Source organism: Citrus clementina, unplaced genomic scaffold (genome assembly GCF_000493195.1).
Source record: "Citrus clementina cultivar Clemenules unplaced genomic scaffold, Citrus_clementina_v1.0 scaffold_2, whole genome shotgun sequence".
Taxonomy (NCBI): Eukaryota; Viridiplantae; Streptophyta; class Magnoliopsida; order Sapindales; family Rutaceae; genus Citrus; species Citrus x clementina.
In genome coordinates, this window is record NW_006262688.1 from 19,900,098 (window position 1) to 19,924,736 (window position 24,639).

Below are 24,639 nucleotides of genomic sequence, written 5' to 3' on the forward strand. Positions count from 1 at the left end.
TTGATGAAGAAGAATGATGAATTTTCACTTCAACAAGAGCTTGGTTTGTTGTATGGCCCACTTTCGCTTCAACTTCGAATACGAAAGGGGAGTTTGGGTTTTTGTTAAATTTGTTTCTCAGAGAGCTGTTATTTGCTAATGGCGTTTTAGTCATTTTCACTTACAAAAGAGGTTATTTTTCACGAATTTCCCATATTCAGGTTAGTTTCCATTAAACGATTGCCGCTTTCTCGGTTGATCGCTCCGGCCTCGTAAACTTCTTATTCTTTTCCAGCTCTATGCGTGCGTGATGGCATTTTAAATGGAGTAATTTCAAATTCGGGGTTCAAAATAACAATGGATCTAATGCGGCAAGTATTCCAAGTTGACGTTCTTGAAAGATACGCGGCGAAGGGGCGCGGTGTAATCACGTGCATGTCAGCTGGAAACGATGTGATTGTATTGGGCACTAGTAAAGGATGGCTCATCAGACACGATTTCGGTGCCGGAGATTCTTATGGTAATCTTTTTTAAACCTATTTTCTATTTTACTTTAATTTTAATTTCCCTAAGAAAGGTTGTGTTCAGTTTAATTTGCAAAGATTTCAACCAAAGATAGAATTTTGTTGCATTTACATTAAATTTTAGGTGGTTACATCTTTAAATGAAGGATGTCTTGATTTGATATTACTGTTTTTCAGTAGAATGTTTGAAATGTATACTCCTCTGCGTAAAGATGAACCTAGCTGATCGAGCTCAATTCAGGAGCTTTAGGACACTATTCCTGAGATTGATTTTACAAAAGGTTCTCAAGATGATCACTAAAATTTTAGTAATAGGGTAAATTCTAGCATTCCAAATTGAATCAAATTACTAGCTTGTGTCCGCTTGAGCTTGAGCTTGAATTTTTTTTTTTTTTTTTTTTTTGGGCATGCTTGTGACTGGATATGGAGTTCAATTAGCCTACTCCTGGTATCAGTTGAACTTGGTCTGATTGCACTTTCATATACGATGAAGCAATGCCTGATTCCTTTTTGTCTATTTTAAATGTAGATATTGATCTTTCTGCGGGTCGACCTGGAGAGCAATCCATACACAAAGTTTTTGTAGATCCTGGAGGTAGTCATTGTATTGCCACCATAGTCGGTAGTGGTGGAGCTGAAACTTTCTACACTCATGCAAAGTGGAGCAAGCCCCGTGTATTAAGCAAACTGAAAGGTCTTGTTGTAAATGCTGTTGCCTGGAATAGACAACAGATAACAGAAGGTAATTTACTAATCACTGTGGAAATTTCTTTTGTGCTATATTGTAGTAAGGTTGGTACATATTTATTGATTTCTGCTACTGTATTTGGTTTAATTCAGCTTCCACAAAGGAAATCATTCTCGGTACGGATACCGGCCAACTTCATGAGATGGCTGTGGATGAGAAGGACAAGAGGGAGAAATATATAAAACTTTTATTTGAATTAAATGAACTTCCTGAAGCTTTTATGGGTTTGCAGGTACCTCCCCCCCCCCCCCCCCCGCTCCTTCTTTCTTTGCTAAGTGGGCTCTGGTCTGCTGTTTGTATATTCTTCCCTGGTCTTCCTTGGATGGAGAAAATCTCAAACACTTTACATATTTTGAATACTATCGATGCAGCTGGAAGTCTCTTTTGTGAGATCAAAGTTGCTAAATATTTGTATTTTTTACCTAATTGCATGTGGGTTTGTCTTTGTCCTATGTATCCAATTGAATGGACTATCAGCCGTGGTTTCCTGCTAGTCTATTTGAAGCTAATATGGATCGGTTGAAACGGTATAACCTTTTGTTAATCTATGAAGACCCTCCTGATTGTTGTTGTTTGATGATGTCAAAGAATGCATGCAGTAGAAAATTGGAATAATATTCAGAACTAGAATTTCAATTAATTTTTCCTCTAGAAACTGAAAACTATTACTTTATTCTTGGATTAAAGTTACCCATTTACACTGCTAATGTACTTACCACCTCAGTCCTATTCTTTCTTTGCAGATGGAAACAGCTAGCTTAAGCAATGGTACAAGGTATTACGTGATGGCTGTTACTCCTACACGACTTTATTCCTTCACTGGATTTGGATCACTTGATGTAAGTTTATCTCTGGTCTCTTTTCTTTCTGCTCGGATGAAATTGGTCAATGTGTTACAGAATGAATGGTAAAATATTTTCATGTGCCAGACTTGCAGTATCAAGTATAGAAAGTATAATTCAAATGGCTCCAAGATAATTCTAAATGGCCGTTACAGTGCTTATTTGCTTTGCAAGATAATTTTATTAATGCATGGTTTGTGAATACTTTGATGATAATCTCCTGGCTTTGCTTCCGGTTGGTTAATGGTTTCTCTTTTAAACGATTGAGTTTAGAGCATCTTTAGAGATGCAAGCTGAAGCCGCATGTACTTTGATGATAATCTCCTGGATTTGCCCTTAGTAGGTCAATGGTTTGTTTTTAAACCATTGAGTTTAGAGGTTCCTTAGACATGCAAGCGGAAGCTGCATATACTCTGTCGGGCATTGACCCTAACAGGCAGATTTGTTTTAGAAACACCAAGCAAGAAGTCATATTTTTCTGGAGAAAAGATTTATTGCACTATTATTTGTATATCTCTGTAAAATCATATATTCCCATTTTGCACTTTGGGCATCCTTTTATCGTCTAAGGCCATAAATTGTTTAGATACTTGTTTTTTCATTTAATCTGTTGATCATGATGGTTACAAAATAAGGGTCTATTTTCCTTTTTATTAAGTTAGTAAGGATAGCAATTAATTTGATCTTAGCCAAATGGTAGTTAAACCTGGCCCTTTCCCCTGCTTCTCACGGGAACTTCATTATTTAAATTTTTTTGTCTTCAAAGTAGCTCTATGTGTCTGTACATCTTTGCTCTTTCAGATACTTGAAATCTTGTTTGTATTTGAGACACTGTTGCTGTCTTATCTCAACATATTGGTCAGAAAGTTATTACTTTCTACATTTTAATTGGATTTTTGTGTTTCTTGAGTTTGTTTATTGATTACTAGATTCTTTATCGGTGACTTGAGGAGATAGTTATTGGCATACAGCCCTCTGTCTACTTATGCAGCAAGACATCAATGCTTACTGTTTGCATTGCTTTTCTAGACTGTTTTTGCTAGCTATTTAGATCGTGCTGTGCATTTCATGGAACTTCCTGGTGAAATACTAAACAGGCAAGTGTTTTCTTTCATGTTTAGATTATTCTAGTATTTAAGCTAGGGGAAATTGGAGAAAGAAATGAAAATTTGGACATGGGAAACTATTTATAGAGTCAAAACTGCTATCCTAATATATATTTTTTTCTTTTTATATCAATCATACATAGTTTCAAAACTGCTACGTTTTTCTTGAATTTTCTAAGTATATAATGTTTTCCTAGTTATGGTGGTAATGTTTTCCTAGTTATGGTGGTCTTCTTTATCAGTGAATTGCATTTCTTTATCAAGCAAAGAAGAGCAGTGCATTTTGCCTGGCTTTCGGGAGCAGGTATATATCATGGTGGCCTAAACTTTGGAGCACAACGTAGGTAAGGAATATCCTTAATTTTTTTTCCTCCAGGTAAATGGAACAATCTTCTAAATTGTTATTGTCTTTTCTCAGAAAATACAGTTTTAATTGCTACATGCAGTGATGCTGCACTTGTGGGCTCTCATCTCAATATAATTTTGCGACATATTCTAGAAGTTTACTGGTTGTTCATGTTTTTTGTACAGTTATGTTGTGAAATCATTGCTTACTTTTTCTTTTGTGAATATTTTGGGTAGTTCTCCAAATGGTGATGAAAATTTTGTGGAAAACAAGGCTCTTTTGAGCTATTCAAAATTGTCTGAAGGTGCTGAAGCAGTTAAACCCGGTTCCATGGCAGTGTCTGAATATCATTTCCTCCTGCTAATGGGAAATAAGGTTAAGGTATGTTGTGCTGAATGCTTATACTACATTTTTACGTATGATGATCTTTTTGGTCAAATTGTCAAATACAGCTACACATTTGGCATTCATAGGTTCTCCCCCCCCCGGGGGCCGAAGACTAGTTGGTTTTGAGTTATAAGGCACTTCAATTTCCTAGGGCCTTTTTTAAATGCCTGCCCATTCATTTTCTAGGATTTATGAAATCAAATTCACAGATTATTGGTTTTTACTTAAGATTCCCTACATAATGCCCCCACCCCCGCCCCTTTTTTCAATATATTTACACTTATATGCTGTGCTTTTCAACTTTCCGTAGGTTGTAAATAGAATCAGTGAGCAAATTATTGAGGAACTTCAGTTTGATCAAACATCAGACTCCATTTCAAGGGGTATCATTGGATTGTGCAGTGATGCAACTGCTGGGGTCTTCTATGCATATGACCAGAATTCTATTTTCCAGGTTTGTGTCTTATGAGAGCTTATTTTCACTGTTAGTGGTACTCGTTACCCTAGTCAGAGAATTTATTTATTTACCTTCTACTTTCTATTTTATTGTTTTGTGACTGTGTTTATGCACATATTCTAGGTGTCTGTCAATGATGAAGGCCGAGATATGTGGAAGGTATATCTGGATATGAAAGAGTACGCTGCAGCTTTAGCGAATTGTCGTGATCCACTCCAGAGAGACCAAGTATATTTAGTTCAGGTCACGTCTAATTGACTTTATGGATGTTGAAACTAATGGCTGTCGAGACATTGACTTCTGTTTCTTATAGCGAAATTATATTATATGCCCCTTGTGGCCTTATATGTTTGTTTATGAAATCTTCTTTTTTTTTTTTTTTGGATTTTTGATTTTTGATTTTTGATTTTTAATTTTTTAATTTTTTTATTCTTTTTACTGTCAGTGTATAACTGGAGCTATTTATGATGCAGGCTGAAGCTGCCTTTGCCACCAAGGATTTTCATAGAGCAGCTTCTTTCTATGCAAAAGTGATTTCTCTGTTTCTTTCTTATATAATGTATACGGATTTAGTTTACTGTGACATTTTAATAGCTATTTTTCTGTATCCTTGTTGGTTTTCTTATTGGTGAAACTGACATTGAAAAATATATCCTGTTGAAATACATAAATATTAACAATAGTATACTACTTATCAACCGATGATACCTTTAAGGCAAAATCTTTTGGTATCAGTGGATATATGAGCATGCACACATGCATCTTATTTTTTTGGCCTATTCAGGACAGATACCAAATGCAAACAATGTTGTTTTTATTTTTCTATCTAGTGTATATCCCTGAAGCTGATGGAAGGTGTTTTGCAGATTAACTATATTTTATCATTTGAGGAGATCACTTTGAAGTTTATTAGTGTAAGCGAGCAGGTAAATACAGAACAATACCTGTTTTTAGCTTTATGAAGATGTGGTATAGAGTTGATTAAATTGATTTCATGCCTTTTCATGTTATATCAAAAATATCCTCACATCTGTGATGGCTTTGTTAGTTTTATTTTTATTTAAGCACATATCTTGCTAGAAAGTTTGGGTTGTATCTGGACTTATTATGCTGTCCAAACTTGTGAACTCTTGGGCTGTTATTGAACTCCTAGTATATTAATATCTTTGACCTTATTTGTACTTTTTTGTAATTGCTCACTAATTATCATTATTGGGAAATACGTGCAGGAATCATTTTTGTTTTTATAGTTATTGACAAAGATTATCATATGAGAACTTATAAACATTGGTCTAGGCTCAGCAAAGAGTAGATCTAACTGAAAGTTCCTTTGAATTTCTGGTGTACTTTGTTTTGAATTCGAGCACTGCATTAAAAACTTATCCTTTGTTTTCTCCTTGCAGGATGCTTTGAGAACCTTCCTACTGCGCAAGCTTGATAATCTTGCAAAGGATGACAAATGCCAAATAACAATGATTTCCACATGGGCAACTGAATTGTACTTGGACAAGGTTTTTGCTTCTTTTTATGCCTAACTCTTGGATGACTACCTTTTTGCCACCTACATTGTGCTGGATGGCTAGTAAATTTGAATAATTTAGCACAAATTAAATGGTAAATTGCTTTGGATTTTACAATGCATCTTGAGATTCCAGGTTTGTTGTTGAAGAACTTTCTGATGCTTTTGTTATTCCTCTTACCTGCTATGGTGGCAAAACAAAGAAAACTTTTTAGTGAAAGCAAAAGAAAATGCCAAAAGAACTTGAAATTGTTCTAGAGATCATTGGTGCTTTTGGAACAATTTTCCTGACAACTGTTTTCAAGAGGTATTTGCCAACCAAGTATTCTAGTCTATGAAACATAAAAATGTTTTAGAATAATAAATAGGAGAACCAAGCATGTGTTAAGATCTTCAATTTGTTTCACTTGTATTATTGTGTGAAAATCATTTTTCTCTTTTTGTAAAAGAAGTTATAAAGCAGCAATAGATATTTACCACTATAAAATAAATGATAATGTTAGAGTTTATGTTTCAACTTTTTAGATAAATCGATTACTCTTGGAAGATGACACTGCTTTGGAGAATCGAAGTTCAGAGTACCAATCAATTATGAGAGAGTTCCGTGCTTTCCTGAGTGATTGCAAGGATGTATTGGATGAGGCAACTACAATGAAACTTTTAGAAAGGTAATTAATTTGCAAGTATTGACAGTGTTCACAATCAGTTTTTCTCCTTTAGACCATTATGCATGTTATAGAAATTATGTCAAATTACCTGCCAAACATTTCCAATTCTTAGTAACTGCCTCTTCCTTCCTTGAGTTCTCGTGTAACAAGTAGGCCATTTTAGTTGCTTAATCAAATACATGGATTTTGGAAATTGTTATGCTTCTTAAGCATCTGGCAATTTGAAGTATATTTCAGTTTTTCTTGTTCGGTTTTGCAAGCATTGTAAGAATTGATGCACTGTGATGCCTAAAATCAAATATTTATACCTATTTCTTGTACTTATGATTTCACCGTAATTTGCTTTTGCAAAATCAAAAGTAGCCTAAACACTCTTTCAATTATTATTATTGTAATTTTTTCCTTTTTTTTTATGGTACAATATTCTGCAGCTATGGTAGAGTTGAAGAACTGGTATTTTTTGCTAGTTTGAAGGAGCAGCACGAGATCGTAGTTCATCATTATATCCAGGTACTTTTATTTCCATTTTGAAATATTTACTTGTGGGATACTGTTCTATTCATTACCCATTCTTCTCCTCATGGATATTTACCAGTTGAGTTTTTCCTTTTCTAACTATTTTCAGTATTTGGACTTATTTTATTTACTTTTGCCCCATAAAGTTATCTGGAAATTGTTTTTTTTTTCCTTTTAGCTGGTGCCAAAAATCCAATTTTTTTTTTTTTTCCCCTTTGAGGTTTGTCCTTGGGTAAGCTTTCCCTGTTGTGTAATCTTTCCCTTTGGTTGATAGTGGATATTGTTAACAAGAGAGAGGAGCTAATTTGGTATGGAATTAATTTATATGGTTAACATTGCAGATTCAGATGATCCATTACTGTTTTATTTAAAGTTTTGCAACAAGATTATTCTTGAATTTGACTTGAAGTTATCTATCCATTTATTTGCTTATGTATTTTGTTTCATTCAGCAAGGAGAAGCCAAAAAAGCATTGCAAATGCTTCGAAAACCTGCTGTCCCAATAGATCTTCAGGTACAGATCAAATTCCGGATTTGGAACATCGAACCTTTAGGACTTTACCCATCACTTCAGTGCACTGGTTGCCGGTTCTTCCTGTTTTGTTTCTTCATTGTACTCAAATCACCAGTTATTTATCTTCATCTTTTACCATATCAGCTAGCTGACCTTTCATGTTTGTCAGAGACCATTATTCTTGAAAAGACAATTACTGATGGTCTTCCTACTTTGCAGTACAAATTTGCACCAGATCTTATCATGCTTGATGCATATGAAACGGTGGAGTCATGGATGACCACAAACAACCTAAATCCAAGGAAACTGATTCCTGCAATGATGCGTTATTCAAGTGAACCTCATGCGAAGTAATCTGCAGCTCTCTATTTGCATATTTTATCTGTTATATGTTTCTTTCACATCAATGATTTGAGTTCATGTGCCCTTTTTTTCCCCTCCCTGGTTGTATCTCCTCAGTAAATATGTCTAGGTCCAAAGCTGTGACAGCTGAGTTAAAAACTTTGTATGATACCATGCGGGTGCCACTACTGGATTTCCTTACCCCTTTGGCTTTTCACTGAATTCATTTTGTTAGAGATTGCAGCTGTGCACATCTTGTTGATAGATACATTCAGTGTTGGTCATTGTATAAATGTTAAAGTTATTAGGAAAAAATTGTAAATTTAGTTTTGTTTTGTTACTGACATTGCACAGATGTTGAATTAATATATTCCCTTTTCCTTTCTTGCAATTAGGTCTTGACACTGCTTTTTGTTTTAATTGTTATTGTTCCCATTTAATTAGGGAGGCATATCTATCTAGCAACATTATAATTTTGATATAATGGATGTATTTTTCTATTTGACACTCTGAAGTTATTTATTTATGCAAATCATTAAAATGCAGGAATGAAACCCATGAAGTCATCAAATATCTAGAATTCTGTGTTCATCGCTTGCACAATGAGGATCCTGGAGTTCACAACTTGCTGCTTTCTCTGTATGCCAAGCAGGTTGAGATACTCACTGTAGTATTTTAAAATTATGTTTTGAAGCAACACTACCAAATTATATTTGTATTTGTGTTTTGCATACTCCATCCCATAATATAACTGATTTTATTGTCGACCAATGTTAGGTGAATCTCATTATTACTATTATCGTCTGTTTACATCTTGAAATCCTTGTCTTGCCATAGAATACCATACATTTGTTATTTATTCTGAACATTCTTGCCTTAATGTCTAACATTGTTGTTTTGTGTGCCCAAGATATAATGATGACATTTTATGGCCTGTTCCATTGCTTCTGTTCTGTGGTATATATAACTACTTGAACATATCTTTGATGAAACCATTTGGATTCTTTAATGAGGAACTCTCAAAGATATTTCAGTAATTTCCAAGTATATTTGAAATTATGTCATGTGTGTGTGTTAATGTATTTATGATTTATGCATAGTGCAGCCAATGTGATAGTGTGGAAGTCATATTAGACACAATTCTAAGTCTTATTCTCTGTTTGTTTGTTAAGACATTTAACTTTTTAAATTTTCCTTCTCGTATTAAATTAGGAAGATGATAGTGCCCTTTTGCGCTTCCTACAATGCAAATTTGGGAAAGGACGAGAAAATGGCCCTGAATTCTTCTATGATCCCAAGTACGCCTTGCGTCTTTGCCTCAAGGAAAAGCGAATGCGTGCCTGTGTTCATATATACGGCATGATGTCTATGCATGAAGAAGCAGTTGCGCTTGCTTTACAGGTGATATGTTATCCTAATGCTTTCATGGTTTCTTTTCATATTATGTCTATCCAAGTACTTCTGTTTGTTCATAGCTTTTTTATAATAGTCCTTTCATATTATGTATCATTTTGCATAATCTAATGTAATCATTGCTGGAATTTTGTCTCAAAACCACACTGGCACTAGAGTTGTTCAAATCAATTACTTACAAATTAAGATGGATAAATCTAATTCTAGAAATGCAGCACCTCTGCTGGTTGTATTATACATATATCACTATATCAGGGATTCAATCAATTTCTCACTGCTGGGGATGGGAGATTAGGGGATGGACTGAGAAAAGCTTCACACAGGACTCTCACGGAAAGTTTCTTGCGGTTTGTTTGGGTAGTTTTTATGGAGGCATGAAATATCTACGGTCAATGTTGTACTCTTTTTTTTTTTTCAAGAAGGGTCAATATTGTACACTAAAAGTTCTTTGATTTCAAATTCACAGGGATTGGGTCTGAGTGACTTCAATCATACCATATCAAATGTAAACCTCAAAACTTTGGATCTTGTCTTATGTGGATCTCTTTTCATTATACTCTTGCTTGTTAAAGCTAAAGCTAGAGTGTGAGGAGTGACGTTAGTTAGTGCTTATTTGGTTGGTATAGTCATTGAGTTGTCTTTCCATTTTTTTTTTTTAACATTATGTATCTTGTACTAGTTCTTCAGTACTGCAATACAATAACAATGTAGACTTTTATCCTTTTCTCTTTGCCTGTATAGCTCATTCTCTCTCTATCCGTTAACATTGCTGAAGTACATTATCAAAGACATTCTAATTGCACTTCTCAAAGACATTCTAATTACACTTCTGCTTTTGGGTACTAGGTTGACCCCGAGCTAGCTATGGCCGAAGCTGATAAGGTTGAAGATGATGAAGACTTGAGGAAAAAGCTTTGGCTCATGGTTGCAAAGCATGTAATTGAACAGGAAAAGGGAACTAAAAGAGAGAATATTCGGAAGGCAATTGCTTTTCTGAAGGAAACTGATGGACTTCTTAAGATTGAGGATATCTTACCATTCTTTCCTGACTTTGCATTGATTGACGACTTCAAAGTTAGTCCTATCATTCTGGGTTTTGTTATAGTGTTCAGTAAACTTATCCACTCTTTCCTTAGCTTACAACTGTATTGAATTGGTATATTTTTTTCCAATCTTGGCATATAAAATATCTATTGTATGTATAAAGCATATTATTGTTTTTTTGGCATTCAGAAAATTTTTGCTAGTTTGTATGGAAGACCACACTAACTCTGTTGTGGTAATTTATACGTACGCTCATTCTTAAGTTTGTTCTTTCATCAAACTTGTGAATGTTAACTTTCTAATCTGTCTCCAGGAAGCGATTTGCTCATCGCTGGATGATTATAACAAGCAAATTGAACAGCTTAAACAGGAGATGAATGATGCAACACATGGTGCTGACAACATCAGAAATGATATCAGTGCTCTTGCTCAAAGATATGCTGTCATCGACCGCGACGAGGACTGTGGGGTATTGCTCTTCCTAATATTTACTTCTATTTGATACCGTTGATGAAGGGTGCACTTCATATTCTGCTTAAAAGCATACTTTTATCAGGGAACATTTTAGAATGGAACTAAACCAATATAATGCTCAATTTGCTTCACCTTTGAAGTTGTGCCTTACAGTTTGCCAAGATCTCTTGATTTGTGTTCCCACCATGGTTCCGTCTTTCCGCTTTCTTCCCTGTTCGTCTAACCATCATCTTGTTTCATTTAAGTTTTTACAAGATTATGAGTTAAGCTCTTATTGGTTTTGTTTTGGATATTCATTCGATTCGCTGTGGTGCAGTCCATGTTATTTAATCCTATTATTCAGCTTCATGCCTTTATTATGACATCTTAATCTGTAAATCATCAGGTCTGCAGACGTAAAATCTTGGTTGCGGGTAGGGATTATCGCATGGCTCGGGGTTATGCATCAGTTGGACCAATGGCACCTTTCTATGTATTTCCATGTGGACATGCTTTTCATGCACAATGCTTGATTGCCCATGTGACCCAGTGCACCAATGAAACTCAAGTAAGTGTTGTTGATATTGTTTTGTCTTATAAGCGGCTGCAGTCGGGCTGGAATACTGTGGCTTCTGGTGGGCTTCACATTAGCCACACAAAAGATGTAAAAGTTTTGGTTTTCAGCAAATATGGATGCATGCAGTAGCATGAGATCTATATATGTTGCGACTTACAAATTTGCCACTGAATATCTTTATAAGAAATTTATATGGTGTATTTGGCAAATTTGTTAAGTCAACATATATTCCATAAGAATATTCGCAGAAGAAATTTAGTCAATACACCTGATCAGTAAAAGATATGAACAGCCGTGACAGTTTCTGTCGACATTAAGATTTGTATTACACTTATTCCTCTATCTCTTATGGTCTAAGCATCACTGGACAGCTCAGAAGTTATAGTCAAGTTATAGGATGATTATCTTAGCATATAGTTACCGTTCACCTCAGCCCATCCTGCCCAAGATCTCATGTTTCTGTGGCAAGACCAATTGGGCTATCCTTCAGGGATTTATAGGATGAATAGTCATTTCAGGTTTTTCTTTTCCTTTTAAATACAGTTTTCTGAAAAAATGTTGCAGGCAGAATATATACTGGATCTGCAGAAGCAACTAACTCTATTGGGTAGCGAAGCAAGGAAGGATGCAAATGGCGTCACAACTGAGGATTCCATAACTAGCATGACCCCAACAGATAAGGTTTGTTTTCTCATTTCTGGGTTGCACCTGGGCTAACATACATTACTGAATGTGAAAAGTCTGAAATAAGAGTGTTCGTCTGATTGGCTATGACGTTATATTGAATTTTCTGTTGCATTGCATTTTGATGGGCACGAGAGTGAAGCTGAGTTTCACTCTGCTGAATGTGGAAGTCTGAAATAAGATTGTTCGCCTATTGCCCATGACAGTATGTTGAACTTTCTGTTCCATTGCTTTTTGATGAGTTCCAGAATGCAGCTGATTTATCTCATTATTAAGATCTTCGTTAATGTGCATTTTTAATTTATTACCATCATTCCTCAAAAATTATTCATGGTAACATGGAATTTAATCAAATTTATGGCTTTTGTGCACACTAGCGATTTTATAATGCTTCTAGTTGTTTCACGAAGTAAAGGTTTTTCAAATGTGGACCGAAATTGACTGATACAATTACATTTTTATTGTTTGAATTTATGGGCAGCTTCGATCACAATTAGACGATGCAATAGCGAGCGAGTGTCCATTTTGTGGAGACCTGATGATCCGCGAGATCTCTTTGCCATTTATCGCCCCTGAGGAAGCGCATCAGTTTGCTTCGTGGGAGATAAAACCACAAAACCTTGGAAACCATAGGAGCCTTTCTTTACCTGTGTAACAAGTTCTGTATGTGGATACCGTCAAGTTGCACGTTTACATTGTGTTTGCTGGGGAACTGGTTCACGACCAAATATGGAAGCTCTCTTCTTGGTGTAACATCTCGTTTTTTGCTGTCCATGAACAACGCTTCTATCTGTTATTTATTTATTTATTTCCTTGCTATCCTTTCTGGATAAAGGGCCTCCTTGAGCCCACTCATCAGGCTCCCTCTATTCATGTAATATATTGATCTCTGTTGTACTATTCATGCGTGGGCATAAAATAATATTATGGAGTTCTAGAGATGTGGAATGCCCCTTCTTTCCCAGGGTCGTGGCTTTACCTAGCAACAGTTAACTGAATTTTAAAATTTTATTCCTCCCTAAAAAAAATGTATATTATTTTGTTAATTTTTGGAATTTGGATGGAAAGCGCCATTGTGATTAGAGAGTTTGTTAATCCCACCTTGTGATCTCTTCTGCCACTGCCAGTTGCTGTGATTAACTTGAATGTGTTTGACTTGGAGCATTCTTAGAAGAGTTGAGTGTGAGATTATTGATTGATTCACTAACAAGAACAGATGAAGATGGAGGTAAATAGTTACATTAAACGATCCGACTTGCAGAGTTAGTTATATTACAGCATGTTATATCATCTCCTTCTGTACAAAATTTTTTTTCTACAATTAGACGATAAAATCGTCCGTCTGATCCGATTCAGTATATCAAACACAGTCTCTTGACTTGGATCAGACTTGATCAGACCTGACCCCAGCAGTTCAAGTACATGACTCGGCGGAGAGACTCGTCCGTTTCAGCGCCGGAAATATCGGATCCGACGAAACTGGAGAGCGGGCGAAGATCGGAGGAATCCTTGGAGGAAAATCTTTTATTGCCGTGGTGAGCGGAATTAAGGCCGGTCTTCACTTTGCAGCCCTGGTCCGTACGGCCTTGCACCACCGCCACGGTTGCCGCCATCCACACCCTGTTCAGGTAAGTCATCTCCGTAAGTATATTGTTTGAAAGAAATGAAAGGGGAATCAATTCGTTTAAGCTCGCTCAACAAGATTTGTATTTGTTTTGTTAGCGTTGTTAATTTTGTGTCTTTCGCGTTGTGAATGGTGAAAGAACTGCCGAGTTGAGCTTGCTGTTGGTTATTTATAGAAGAATTATTTATTGATGGGGAATTGGGGATGAAAGAAAAAGCGGTATTGTGAAAATGATTAGTGGGAATCCCAAACCCAAGAGTGGTTTCGGTTTCTGAGTGGAGAGCGAAATGCCCGAGGTTCTTTTGTTTTCTTCTCTTTTTGCTTTTGGATGTACATCTTATCACGACACGAGTTTCTCAACTCTGAGCAACTTATATCGCGAGATTAGATTGGGAATAACTAACTAATAAACAAAAAGCTCGTACGCCAAACGAAACGAGATGTATAGAAAGACATGGACAAGGCACGAGAAGGCGAGAAATCGCTGTAGTTTGTCGTACGCGCGAGAATGCAGTGTGTGACAGACAGGTACGGGGGGGGGCAGGTGGCTGCCTTATCCGAAGTGATATTCGATGACTCATCTCGTCGTGGACCCCGCGCAAACACTTTCTTTTTGTTAAAAAGTGTTGTCGTTTTCGTGACAGGCAAAGTGCAATCACCTACACGTGTGAAACGATGACTTTGCCACCGCCGCTCGCTCTTCTGGAGACACCATATGCCCATCACGTGCTCTACAAGTCTACTGTATTCTCTATTATTATTATTATTATTATTTCTCTTCACTTATTAAAATTTAATGCATCAAATTCAAAGTTGGGCATCATAAAAAATATCTTGCAAGTATAGAACAACAAGAGGCATGGACTAAGCTAAACCATGGCTTGGAGATTTGAATAGATACATGAAGTGGAAGACCACCCGTGGAAGGGAAATACGTAAAAATAAAAGTTCTGATTTTAGGAAACAATTCGCTAAAGCCTAAAACCACTCACTGTCTCACTCACTAAATAATGGAGGGAAGATGAGACACAACTTTTAATAGGATTTGATGGGGGTTGTTATAATTGTTATACAAATGTATCATCAAGTTGATCACCCAATGTCCCACCTCTCCTCTCTTGATAATTGCTCTTTTGCTTTTTGTCCTGGTGGGTCACAAATTTTTACTCCAATTGTGATGTGATCTCCATCCATAAATCATAATGAGCTGAGAGCTCCACCCAAAAATCTTTTTACGGGTGCCGAGAGAAAATTTTTAAGTGCTCCTAAAACCATTCGTTCTTTTTTCTATTTAGTCTCTGTCATATGTAAACCGCGGACTTGACTAGCTTACAGTATCTTTAAGCTACAGACTGCAGCATCAGCCGTTGGATGTGGAGTGAGAAACTAAACAATAGAAAATCGGATGGTGGGATGACGGGAGATGTTTGTTACAGAATCTGTACCATAGACAGGTCCGTAAACCGCAATCAATATCTATTGAATAGTGAATGGATTAAAACTAAATAAAAGAAAGATTGAATAGAAAAAGGATAAATGCGGATAAAGACTAAATGGAAAAAGACAGATTAGAAAAAAAAATAAAAATAAATAAGAACATTATGTTTGTCTTTACCCTTTTATTTAAGATGGAAAAAAATAGAAAGATAATTTGATATGCATAGTCTCGCACCCAGGGAGATCTTTGGTGCTCCTGAAATATTGAGCTTCTAGAGTGCGAGGTTATGCATATTAAATTATTTTTATAATTTTTTCAACTTAAATAAAAGGACAAATATTCAGTGATTATTTGCACTTTATTAAAAATACATAATTTTTTTTTTCTTTTTACAGCTTTCTATTTAAAATTTATAAAGTATATCACTTTTCTACTTTTCCATTAACATCCTTAAAGGATTCAACGAAATATTGACAAATGACTATTTTATCCCTAAATGTAAAAAGACTATTTATTTATTGTTATTTTAGATTGATGCAAACAAATTATAAATTCTAAGTTTCCCATAACTAATTTTATATTGTTATTTTTTATTTGTGAAAGAAACCAAAATGTTAAATGTTTTTCATAATTAGGTTTATAGTTACTTTAAATGTATTTTAGATAACCATGACCGTTTCTATTGGTGATTTATTATTATTAAAGATTTATTATTATTGTCGAAAATATGTCATTCAAGATAGATTAGATGAGCAGTGGTTCTTGATTTATGTTGTAAATGAGCTACAAATTAGTTAGGATGGTTATTTTGGTGATTATATATCTTTAAATTACAAGTTTGATGAACTAATATATCTAATTTTGTAGTCGTTATTGGTCGCAACATCCACAAAATGAAATCTAATTTTTTCTTTTTGTCATTTAGCTAGGATTAAATAGCCTTTTACGTTCAAGAGCAAAATAGTAATTTTATTAATATTGCGTTAAATCCTTTAATGGTGTTAATGAAAAAGTGGAAAATGATACACTTGGTAAATTTTAGGTAAATAGGTGCAAAATCAAAAAAAAAAAATGTATGCCGAATATCCTAATAAAACAGAGTATTTGTGATACAAATATGATTGACTAACCTACATTACCTTGTTTCGTTCGGTTTAATTTTAAGAACAATTTTTTTATTTACTAATGTTTTTTAATACCAGGAAAAAAATACGTTTAATACACTTTTTTTTCCAAGTATATGTGAAGTGACTTTCTCAAAATTTTAAAGTATTATTTTATATGTCACATGATGAGTACCACTTCGTTAAATGAGATGAATTATTTGAGGTATTTTTTGTCTGTGTGTGTTACCACTAAGCCTATAGGGCACTGTTGTATTACAAATGTACAAATTACAACGAAACAAGTTCATTTCAACTTTATGTCTTTTTAATATCAAACCTAATTTTATGTCTTTTTAATATCAAATTTGTTTATGTAATATCATATTAAAAAGTTTAAAATGTAGACATGGGCCAAAAATTGACAAACCCAATAATGCAAAGGAATCTTTCAGTTGATGGACCAGCAACAGACGATCCTAGCACTATTTAAATAAAGCCATAAGATGATGAGAGTCAATTTTTGTCATCAATAATAATAATATTGGATTTATAGTGAAAACAAAACATCAGTCCCTGTACGATTGACTGAATTTTTTGCAACGACGCTCGCCTATGTGGTCCATCAAAGATGATCAAAGTTTCAAAAATGCTAAACTTCTCTAGGCTGCATCAAGGATAATGAACCTCAAGTTCAACTTAAAAGTCCTCTTAACCTAAAAAGTACTAATAATAGAAAAACACTTCAAATTAGGATCTCTTCCATCACTTGTATTTTAGTGTTAGAGTATGATTAAGATTTAATTTTTTTTTAATTTATTAACCACTAATTATATTAATAAAATTTGCTCATAAAAAAATCAAATTAGGAAAAAATTCTATCTAAAATTTACATCTTTGATGCGAAATAATAATAAAGAAAGAAATGATAGTGAAAACCTACTCATTGTCTCATTGAATGGGCCAACCCCATTATAATAAGTTGCTAAATAAAAGCAGGTACACTTGGATTAAAGCTCTTTAATAATACTACTCCCTACTGCATGTATTGAAAGTGATTGCTTAGTATCTTTTTATTTGGATATTACCCCACCCCATTTGCAATTTCTTATATAATCAGATCTCTCTTTCATTGATCTGCTTGATTTTCAAAGTTATCCTCTATTCTTTTGTTACAAAATTTAAGGACATGTTTGGCATCTAATAGAAATACAACTTAAAAAGTGGATAAATACGATAAAATCAGTTATAAGCAGGGGCTTTGTATTATTATGTACTAGTCGATAGATTAACACAACTTCTGTTACTTTTATCAAAGTTTTGTGAACTAGTCACTTTACATATGTTTATCTTGATGAGATGAACCAAAAAATTTCAGGATAAAGAGAGAATCACAACCCTCAAATTGGAGAAAATATCTTCTTTTGTAATATAAATGCTTTTTAAACAAATGTCGTTATCGTACAGATCTTGCTCCTAATAATGTTTCTGTTAGGGTAAGTTTTGAGTTTTGAATTACTTTTCTCACAAATTAGTTATTTTTAAATCATCTCTCTTACTTTTAAAAGCCTCAAATTATCTTTATATTTGGCCAAAAGATGAAGGATAAGTAGGAGTGGATTGATTTTTTCTTCTTTTTTTTTTCCCTTCCCCTTAACAAAATACAATTAAAGTTTTCAAAAGTAAAAACGTGATTTAAAAATAATTGATTTATGAGAGAAGTAATATAATATAATGAAAAAACAAGAAGACCTCACATTAGTAAAAGGAAACACCATTCCAAAGACGACAAAATCAAATATTATTTTCCTAGATCCAAACATGCCATACCTCAATATTATTTATTTAATCACCATCGGATAGATAATCACTCACGATAGACACATACAGTAAGTAAGGATGTTAAAATAAGTTTTGTGGACCAAGTAGAATCAGAACCATATCCAGAATTGAGATCTCAAGAAAGCATATTTAATTTGACAAATAAAACAAAATTTATTTTCTCCTGGCCAAATAAATCTCCGACTATTAAGCACCCTACAGATCTTTCTTTCCAGCTATTAAGGCATCAAAATGCAAGCAATGACAACCAAACCAATAATAGGGACTTAATCAATACATAACAACAAATTCTAGCCTTTAATTAACTCTTTCTCAATTAATTTATTAATCCAAAGGTATGGCATGCTAGGAGAAGATTGGACTTGGGCTGATCCACATATATAATATACACCATGGAGAAGTTAATGATGGGGCAACTTCTTCTTCTTCTTCTTATTGTTTTGGTTTAATAATTATAAATAAAATATCACGGTTACAGGTTCTACAACTTATATTTTCTAAAAACTTAAAACATCAGTTACATCACAAGACTCATATCTTATACTAATATACTATTATAGAGCGTGGGCACAAAATAGTTCAAGATTGTAAATGAGATTTCTTTTTTTTTTTCTTGAAAGGAAGATTGTAAATGAGATTAACTCATTACTCACTGGCACTTAAAAAGTTGTAAAATTTAGGAATGTCGCTATTTTTCAAAATCGGAAAGTACAATTCAGGGCGTGCCATCAAGTAAAATTTCAGTAATTGTTTGAACCTAACCTAAATAACCTTGAAAGCCACCGACTAAAGCATTTGTTTCCAATGCTTTAAACTATCTAAAAGTTGGAATATATAAGGGGCAAAGTTTCAAGTTTAACATAAGAATGATACCCAGGAAGCCGAACTTAATGCGCTATGCAATAATTCTCCCATTCTCCAAGACTAAAATCATAAGGATACTATATAAAATAAAATAGAGATGCGGCAACATAAAGTGCATGTGATTTGGATCATACAAAATAAACAAATTCTCCATTCTAATCAAAATCCCACTATCTACAAGTTGCAAGGCACCAGCCCTGAAACAAGTGCATTATGTGAAATACAGTTTCATGTAAATACAAATAAATTATCTCACATCTACTAACAACAAACATACTTTCATTTAATACCTTTCTTGAGACTCCCTTTTGATCCTTCTTGATCACTTGGACATGCTCCCAATGACGGAGCCAATGACGGAGCCAAAGAATATAGCTTTGCATGATGAGAATTTCAGCGGTAGAAAAGTGCTCAAAAGCAAGTGGAAACAACAGTTTACACAGAATCAACCCCTTCAACCTGTTGCCGGGCCAGGTATCTTTCCCTACGTTCTTTCTGGTAAGAAAATTTGAGCAGAAGAAAATATTATTAAAAGTAAAAGGATTAGCTAGTATCAGATATACTCCATCAAGTTCAATGTCTCACCCATTCATCTATAACAAGTCCTTCCCCTACAATACGGGGTCCAGTGTCTTCTGGAGGCTTTTTGCGTGCCTCAAGTGCAGCATCTGCCTCAGCCAACTGTCGTTTAAGTTTATCAAGTGCCTTGGCATAAACAAACCGCACAAATTATTGAGTGATAATGATACATCTTAAATGTAAGGCAAGGATGGAGCCAGTAAATAAATACTCATTGAAGGAAGAATGCAACGTATAAGAAATATTTGATTATACTCACAGGGCTAGGGTGTTCTGGGTCAAGGAAAACAACTCGTAAAATTTGCTCAACAGCCACTTGATCCTTTTGCTCATCAAACTGTGTAAACATTGTTATAACACATCTTGTCAGCTTCATAGTCCACAGAAAGAATTTCGCAATAAAGGGAAAAAAATCCAAGCAGAATTCATGTAATCAAGATTTACATGGCCAAACACCTATGGGCCAGGAACATGTACACCCATTTGACTGGTGGTCTTCCAAACACCAAGAATACATTTTAAAGGTAGCCTTAAAGATTCAGACACAAAATCAAGGATTTGGAAATTGCTTGATGCAAATAATGATTCAAAAGTGGTAGTAAGACCAATAAGGATAATGATAACAAGGATCAGCAATAATATTTGAAGAAGGATTCAAGAGGAGGAGACAACCACAATTCTGAAGAAAATATTTACTTTTCAATTTAGCAGGACTTAATTGGCACATGTACAACCTGAATAATCATCAAACTATAGTGCTTTTATCGAACTTGTGAACATAACTCCCCATGGTCCAGCCAAGTGAGTTCCTGCTTCATTCACTACATTTATAATTTATAATTTAATGGTGTGCAATAGTAATTTTACAACTCCCAGTCTGCAAGCCCCAAATCAATTCACACCCAAAAGTCTTTTTCCTCTAAATTTTTCACAAAATGAAACAGACCCATCTTACAAGCACACTCCCATTTGATTTCAAAAATAGAAAGGAAACATGCTCCATATCATTTGATCAAGTTACTTATGCTGTAGAAGAAAAAATAAAATCAAAACCCAGGAAATTTTGTATTAACAAACTTCACCGATATAAAGTCAACCTTCCACTAATGGAATAACATTCTGCCACTGGCCTAGAGATTCCAAAGACAAAATTATGATTGTGACAAGGTGAAAAATATTCTTTAGAATGTAGCTTCCACAAGTTCACCAAATCAAATAGATATGGAAACAAAAATTCAATAAGATGGGTCAAGAAAGTGGGCTTGCAATGCATACCAATTCTGGAACATAATCCATCTCTCCTTTCACTTTCAAGCTCATGATCTTAAATTTGACCTTGCTTTTCTGATCCGTTGGTCGCTCATTGTTCTCAGGGGGCTCCACAAACTTGAATACTATCAGTCAAATAACCAATGGTTAAACAACTATCCAATGCAAAATAATAAACAGAACCCATGATAAGAAGGATGAATTACCTGTAGCTATAAGACTTTCCCCAGGAGCAAGTATACCCCCCGGAGGACGCATGTAACAACTTTTTGGAGCAGTAGTTTGAAACTGTACAACAATACATAGTCAATCAGAGGAGTTATATTCAGTAACTAGAATTGATGGCAAAGACATATAGCAGATAGACTCGTAGACTAGTACAACTGAACAAGGAAGAAGAGAAATGTAATGAACATGGATTGTCTACTTGAAAGCAATAATAAACAGCAGAATTACTATTAATTTATAATAAAGAGTGGACAAAAGTAGAAATTAAGCTTGAGTTTGCAGCCACTTTTTTAAGGGTTGCATCAAGATTTTCCCAATATGAATCAATTGTTTCTGATAACTTCTGTTTAAGTACATGTATTCTCAAACACCGGTCTTAACAAGATTTGAAGCTCAAACCTCTTGTACCACCCCAAAGATCAAATTTTAATCAATTTAAGTTTCTAAACTGATAAATTTTCAAAAATGTAATGATATTTGTTTTTATATGAATTCTTTATTTTTAAAATTTTTCCAAAATAATTGATTGAAGTTATTAGAGAAGCTGGCCAGTGACAGTTTCTACCTTCTAGAAATAACTTTCAGATTTAGGTTGAACATAAAATCCATAGTTTTCACATCAATGTAATCCAAATTTGATCGTGAGTACTGTGAAAATTGAATTTGATAAACTAGCCATGCCTGAGTGCAGAATTTAACCCATAGGTAACATACATTCTTTAACAATAAGAAGTAAGCATTACAAGGCCATGTATGAGACAAATCAAACGTCCACACCAATAGCAGAAAACAAAGAAATCTATAGAGGAACAGATTTTTCATACCTTAAAAGCCACATGGGACTTGCTTGTGTTTTTAATTGAAATAGCACTCCTAACCTGCTTACCGGGTTCGTCTTCTCATGCAACAGAAATTAAACAAATCAGTGGGCTTGAAAAAGACATATCTGGCTTGCAAATATCAAAAGATAAAGAAACTTGAACAACATTGTTCTTCTAATTATTAACCAGAATTTGAAAGTGAAATCATGACAAGAAAATAGAAAAAAACACTGAATGAAGAAAGAAAAAGGAATAAACCTCAATTTAAATGACTGGCAAGCTACAATCCACAGAAGCCTGATTAATTTACAAATACTGAAGAGACTAAGATATGAACATCAATGAAAACTTTCCCCCGATTATTCGACTAGAGTTATTAAACATTCTGAGCTGCTGAACTTAAATACTCACAAGAGGAAAGAGTTTATCACTTAAAACATCAATAAAGCAAATAATAAAGAATCTAATTTCCAGCAACTGAAATAAGATAATTAATCAAGAGAAAACAACAAATCATGCAACGGAAACCACTTTAAAGAATAAAGTTTCTTCAATATAGAGAATGGATGAAATCAATCCATATCAACATAATCAAATATTGAAGCACAAATCGATTAAACCAGTCAAAAGCAATGTGTAACATTCTAACGGGAGAAATAAGCAGATCATGAAATCTAAGGAGCCAACGGTAAAAGACTCTCTTAACTCGAGAGAGCAAGTGAATTAAGGAACGTCAACTTAGCAAGAAAGAAAATAAAACCACTTTCAGCTCAAAGGAACAGATCTTCCATTCTAAAAGTAGCAGTTAGCGGTTGAAACCATTGATCAAGCTATCAAATCAGCAAAGAACAATTAGAAGCACAGCAATTCAGAAGATGAGCGAATTAGTGAAGCATCAGGGGAAAAAAGGGGAAAAAAAAGTACAAACGATAATAAACTGCAGACCCAGATCAAGAATTTCCACAACACAAAATCTCATTTCTGATGAATGTATCAAGAATACCCAGATCAAAAAAATCAGCAAAGTAAAACAAGAAAGCACATTTCATATCTATCAAATCACCAAAAGAAATTTTTTTTTTTTTTAAAAGAAATAAACCATAAAGGGGGAAAAAAACAGACTTACAAGGAAAAAAGAGCTTAGTAGAAGGATCAAGCCTGAGTCTCCTTCTAGTGGGAAGCAAAGACTTAGCCATAGAAGAAACATTAGAAGAATTAACAACACTTGATCTCCCCATCACTTGTTGGCTCTGATTCTGCTGGTAAACATGACTGCTACTGTTGTTATTATTACTACTATTATAATTATTATTATTTTGCATCGAAGAGGAGGAAGAAGAAGAACCGTTGCTTGATTGCCAAAATGGCATTTTACAAAGACCCCAAACCTTGCCTTCAGCCCCTGATTTCTTCTCATCAACAGCCATTTTTCTTCTTCTGCTACTCTCTTTATTTAATAACAACTGGATATGGGTGGCAATGGGTTGGTTTGCTTTCTCTCTTTCTTTCTTTCTTTTTATTTTCTTTTTTCGGTTATAAATAAATAAATAAATTTAAATATAAAATATAATAAATATATGCAGTGTTTTTAAAGATTTGTGTTGTGTTCGGTTGGTGAAAGCTGTTTCATGTTATCAAAATCAAACAATAATATGGTTATGTTATGCTAATTGTACTTATTACTATGTATGGATAGTGGATGAGTCCTATGATAGCCTTTTTGCTCTCACTATTTGCCTTTTTTTGATTGATGAAACTGGCGGTGGATGGACACTTTTTTTTTTTATCTCCGTTGGGATATCTGAAACTCAAAAAAGTTTGGGATTTTTCTGCATTTGCTTTCACCATTTTTTTTTTTTTTTGTTTGCTGCATTTGATTTTGCATAGGATTCCCGGGCTTTTTACACTTCACTTCTTTTCTGTGTGACCCCTGTTAGTTAGGTTTCTTCTTCTATTTTGACTTTCTTGTCTACTTTCTCTTCAAATATTTTACTCTAGAGATTGACTTTCTAAATTATATAATCGGTTAAAATTTTGTTGAATAAAGAAAAGGTCAAATTTTGGGTAATCATATATGGATACCTACTTTTTAATTATTTTTTTTCAAATAACGATATAGTTTGACCATTTTATATCATATTTGTTACTGACTAATCGCTTCTAAAATGACTGAAATATCATTTTTTTTAAAGTTACATTACATAGTATTCGTATCACAAAATGTAATTTTGTATGCAAATAAATAAAGTGCGTTCTTATTTTATGAAAAGGAAAAGAAACTTGAAAATATATTAAACTCCTCTTTCGAAATTTATTAAAAGCACTCTTTGAACTAGTCATTAAAAACCTCTTTTAATTTTTGTGTGAATTTTAATAAAAGCATAAATCTCATATACTGTAGTTCAAAAGAATTGAAATTGACTCAAACTACAAATTTTATAATATTTTAGTTTAAAAAAAAAAGTAATCACACCCTTGCTTAAAGTTTAGTTGATGGTTCGTGCAATTAAATTTTCTGAAAAGGAATATATAAAAGATTTTGATTAGCATTATCTTAATTCTTAAGAGGGCAAGCCATGGGATGGGAACACATAATGTGGCATGATGTGCGAATGAGAAGATGCACTTAATGGGTGACATTCAAATAAGAAAACAAGGTAAAGGGAAAAGAAGAATGGCCACCGATTCTCCCATGTGGCCCTCTTGTAGAAAGCATCTCTTCTTTTGCAATCCTCACACAATAATTTTTTCG

At 34.2% G+C, this 24,639-nt stretch overlaps 3 protein-coding genes across 4 annotated transcripts; 1 reads left to right on the forward strand and 2 right to left on the reverse strand.

Annotated features, from left to right (window-relative positions):
* Positions 1 to 8: 8 nt before the first annotated feature.
* Positions 9 to 13,206, forward strand: LOC18050829 (vacuolar protein sorting-associated protein 18 homolog). Of its 2 annotated transcripts, XM_024190354.1 has the most exons (24): positions 9 to 200; positions 275 to 499; positions 1,033 to 1,245; positions 1,344 to 1,483; positions 1,995 to 2,090; positions 3,123 to 3,190; positions 3,442 to 3,543; positions 3,782 to 3,926; positions 4,243 to 4,386; positions 4,513 to 4,632; positions 4,863 to 4,919; positions 5,256 to 5,315; positions 5,793 to 5,900; positions 6,434 to 6,576; positions 7,008 to 7,086; positions 7,544 to 7,606; positions 7,826 to 7,956; positions 8,495 to 8,600; positions 9,161 to 9,349; positions 10,208 to 10,435; positions 10,719 to 10,874; positions 11,265 to 11,426; positions 12,000 to 12,116; positions 12,601 to 13,206. In XM_024190354.1, the coding sequence occupies exons 2-24, from the start codon at positions 337 to 339 to the stop codon at positions 12,772 to 12,774; spliced, it is 2,964 nt and encodes a 987-aa protein (XP_024046122.1). In that variant the 5' UTR covers positions 9 to 200; positions 275 to 336; the 3' UTR covers positions 12,775 to 13,206. The 2 variants fall into 2 exon arrangements, with proteins under 2 accessions (XP_024046122.1, XP_006447386.1); XM_006447323.2 differs by having other exon boundaries at positions 9 to 499.
* A 92-nt stretch (positions 13,207 to 13,298) lies between these two features.
* On the reverse strand, positions 13,299 to 14,025 carry LOC18050831. Its single transcript, XM_006447322.2, has one exon. It carries the CDS (start codon positions 13,754 to 13,756, stop codon positions 13,514 to 13,516), a length of 243 nt encoding a protein of 80 aa, XP_006447385.1. The 5' UTR covers positions 13,757 to 14,025; the 3' UTR covers positions 13,299 to 13,513.
* A 4,790-nt stretch (positions 14,026 to 18,815) lies between these two features.
* Positions 18,816 to 23,668, reverse strand: LOC18050830 (vesicle-associated protein 4-2). Its single transcript, XM_006447325.2, has 7 exons — positions 23,014 to 23,668; positions 21,891 to 21,961; positions 21,045 to 21,126; positions 20,845 to 20,963; positions 19,829 to 19,906; positions 19,576 to 19,695; positions 18,816 to 19,485 (listed from the first exon to the last, which is right to left on the reverse strand). The coding sequence occupies exons 1-7, from the start codon at positions 23,312 to 23,314 to the stop codon at positions 19,426 to 19,428; spliced, it is 831 nt and encodes a 276-aa protein (XP_006447388.1). The 5' UTR covers positions 23,315 to 23,668; the 3' UTR covers positions 18,816 to 19,425.
* Between the last annotated feature and the right edge of the window lie 971 nt (positions 23,669 to 24,639).